We start from the raw sequence: 1,441 nt of genomic DNA, 5'->3' as shown, positions 1-1,441 counted from the left end.
CCCATCTACTCAATCCATCCGTCCTGGGTAGGGTTGTGAGCCGTAGCAAATTAGTTCAACACCAACCAGCTAGCCATGGGTATGTGTTCCAACAAGAAGCGCAGCAGCCCTGGCGTTGCTGTGTGGTGTGTAGTCCTGGGCTTAGCCCTGCTCGTCGCCGTCGATGCGGCGGGCAAGGAAGGTGGTGGGCGAGCCGGGCACTTGGCTGAAGAGCATGGGGATGCAGCCTACTGCTCCGCCTTGTGCAAAGGCCGGTCGGACTTCGGACCGTGCTACAATGAGTGCTTGTACGGGAGGTAGGTAATACTGCTTTGCCTTTGTTCATCATGAGCTCAGCTAGCTCGTTTCCTTTTCAACTAAAAATGACGGTCAAGCTGTGACCTGTGAGCTTCATGCGTCGCCAGGATCAGTTTTGTTTCTTTTAGTTCTGATAGCTACAAATAAATGGTGTTTGGTGGCCCACAGGGTGACAGGACAAGAACAAGCGAGAGGAGGTGGTGGAGTTGTAGGGCGAGCTGGTCTCCTGGCGATGCCGACGGAGCGCACCGGAGGCGAGGGAGAAGAGAAGGGGAAGCAAGAGGACCCCGTCGCCCGTCTGAGCGACCCAGTCTGGTGCTACGACGCCTGCCGTGAACATCCCGAATTGGACTACACCCAATGCGTCAAAGATTGCTACGCTGAGAATATGCCGGACGCCGCACGGCTAGCGGCCCATGGAGGAACTGGAGGAGAAGAAGCAAGAGGAGGAGCTGTTCATGGGCTGACGGCGGTGGGGAAACCACACTGCGACTGGTTCCGCGACTGTAGTGTAACGCCATGCGTCTGGCGATGTGGGAAGAGGGTGCAAGAGGAGGACAATGAAGGAACAAGAACAGGAGCGCTCAATGTCCAGGCGGCTGCGCGGCATGAGGTTGCTGTAGGAGCATGTTCGTCGACTGTGTACGTGGAATCATGCTATGCCTGTTGCCAAAGGGAGGTCACTAGAAATCCGGATTTCGACTGGTATGCTTGCATTCGCAGTTGCCACGACTAAGATGCTCTCCCAATCAAGGAGCGAGAGAACAAGAAGGACGGCGTAGTCCCGCCGGCGAAGTAGTCGTTTGTTGTGAGCTTATACTAGCTCGTTTCCTTTCCAAACAAATAATGTGCCGTGCAGTGAATCCGTCACAGTCCATCTGTTTGCTTTAGTTCTGTTACCTACACCTTTATTTACAATGGAGTTCTGCTACGGTTCATGCATGTCTATTGTCTATGCCTCTACCTCTATTTTATGTTTGGTTTGGGTTGTCTATGTCTATATGTACCTTCAACACTCGAACAGGTACAACACCTTCAAGACAACCATTTGCATTAACGGGACACTATGAGGGACCCATGGAAGAAGGAGCCGGCAACCACGGACCAGCATAAATAGTTCTATTAACCTGTTCTTAGCAATGGA

At 52.9% G+C, this 1,441-nt stretch overlaps 1 protein-coding gene across 1 annotated transcript; it reads left to right on the top strand.

Annotated features, from left to right (window-relative positions):
* On the top strand, window positions 1-1,239 carry LOC109734700 (uncharacterized). Its single transcript, XM_020293894.1, has 2 exons — window positions 1-296; window positions 466-1,239. Exons 1-2 carry the CDS (start codon window positions 76-78, stop codon window positions 1,031-1,033), a joined length of 789 nt encoding a protein of 262 aa, XP_020149483.1. The 5' UTR covers window positions 1-75; the 3' UTR covers window positions 1,034-1,239.
* Window positions 1,240-1,441: the final 202 nt, after the last annotated feature.

This window comes from Aegilops tauschii, chromosome 6 (genome assembly GCF_002575655.3).
Source record: "Aegilops tauschii subsp. strangulata cultivar AL8/78 chromosome 6, Aet v6.0, whole genome shotgun sequence".
Classification (NCBI taxonomy): Eukaryota; Viridiplantae; Streptophyta; class Magnoliopsida; order Poales; family Poaceae; genus Aegilops; species Aegilops tauschii.
Note: the sequence above shows the minus strand (reverse complement) of the source record. Positions and strands in the feature narration are given on the sequence as shown.

Excerpts from the sequence above, each read along its gene's own strand:
- LOC109734700 (XM_020293894.1), top strand. The coding sequence starts at position 76 with ATGGGTATGTGTTCCAACAAGAAGCGCAGCAGCCCTGGCGTTGCTGTG. Across the intron at positions 297-465 it reads AATGAGTGCTTGTACGGGAG|GGTGACAGGACAAGAACAAG; the intron begins GTAGGTAATACT and ends GGTGGCCCACAG.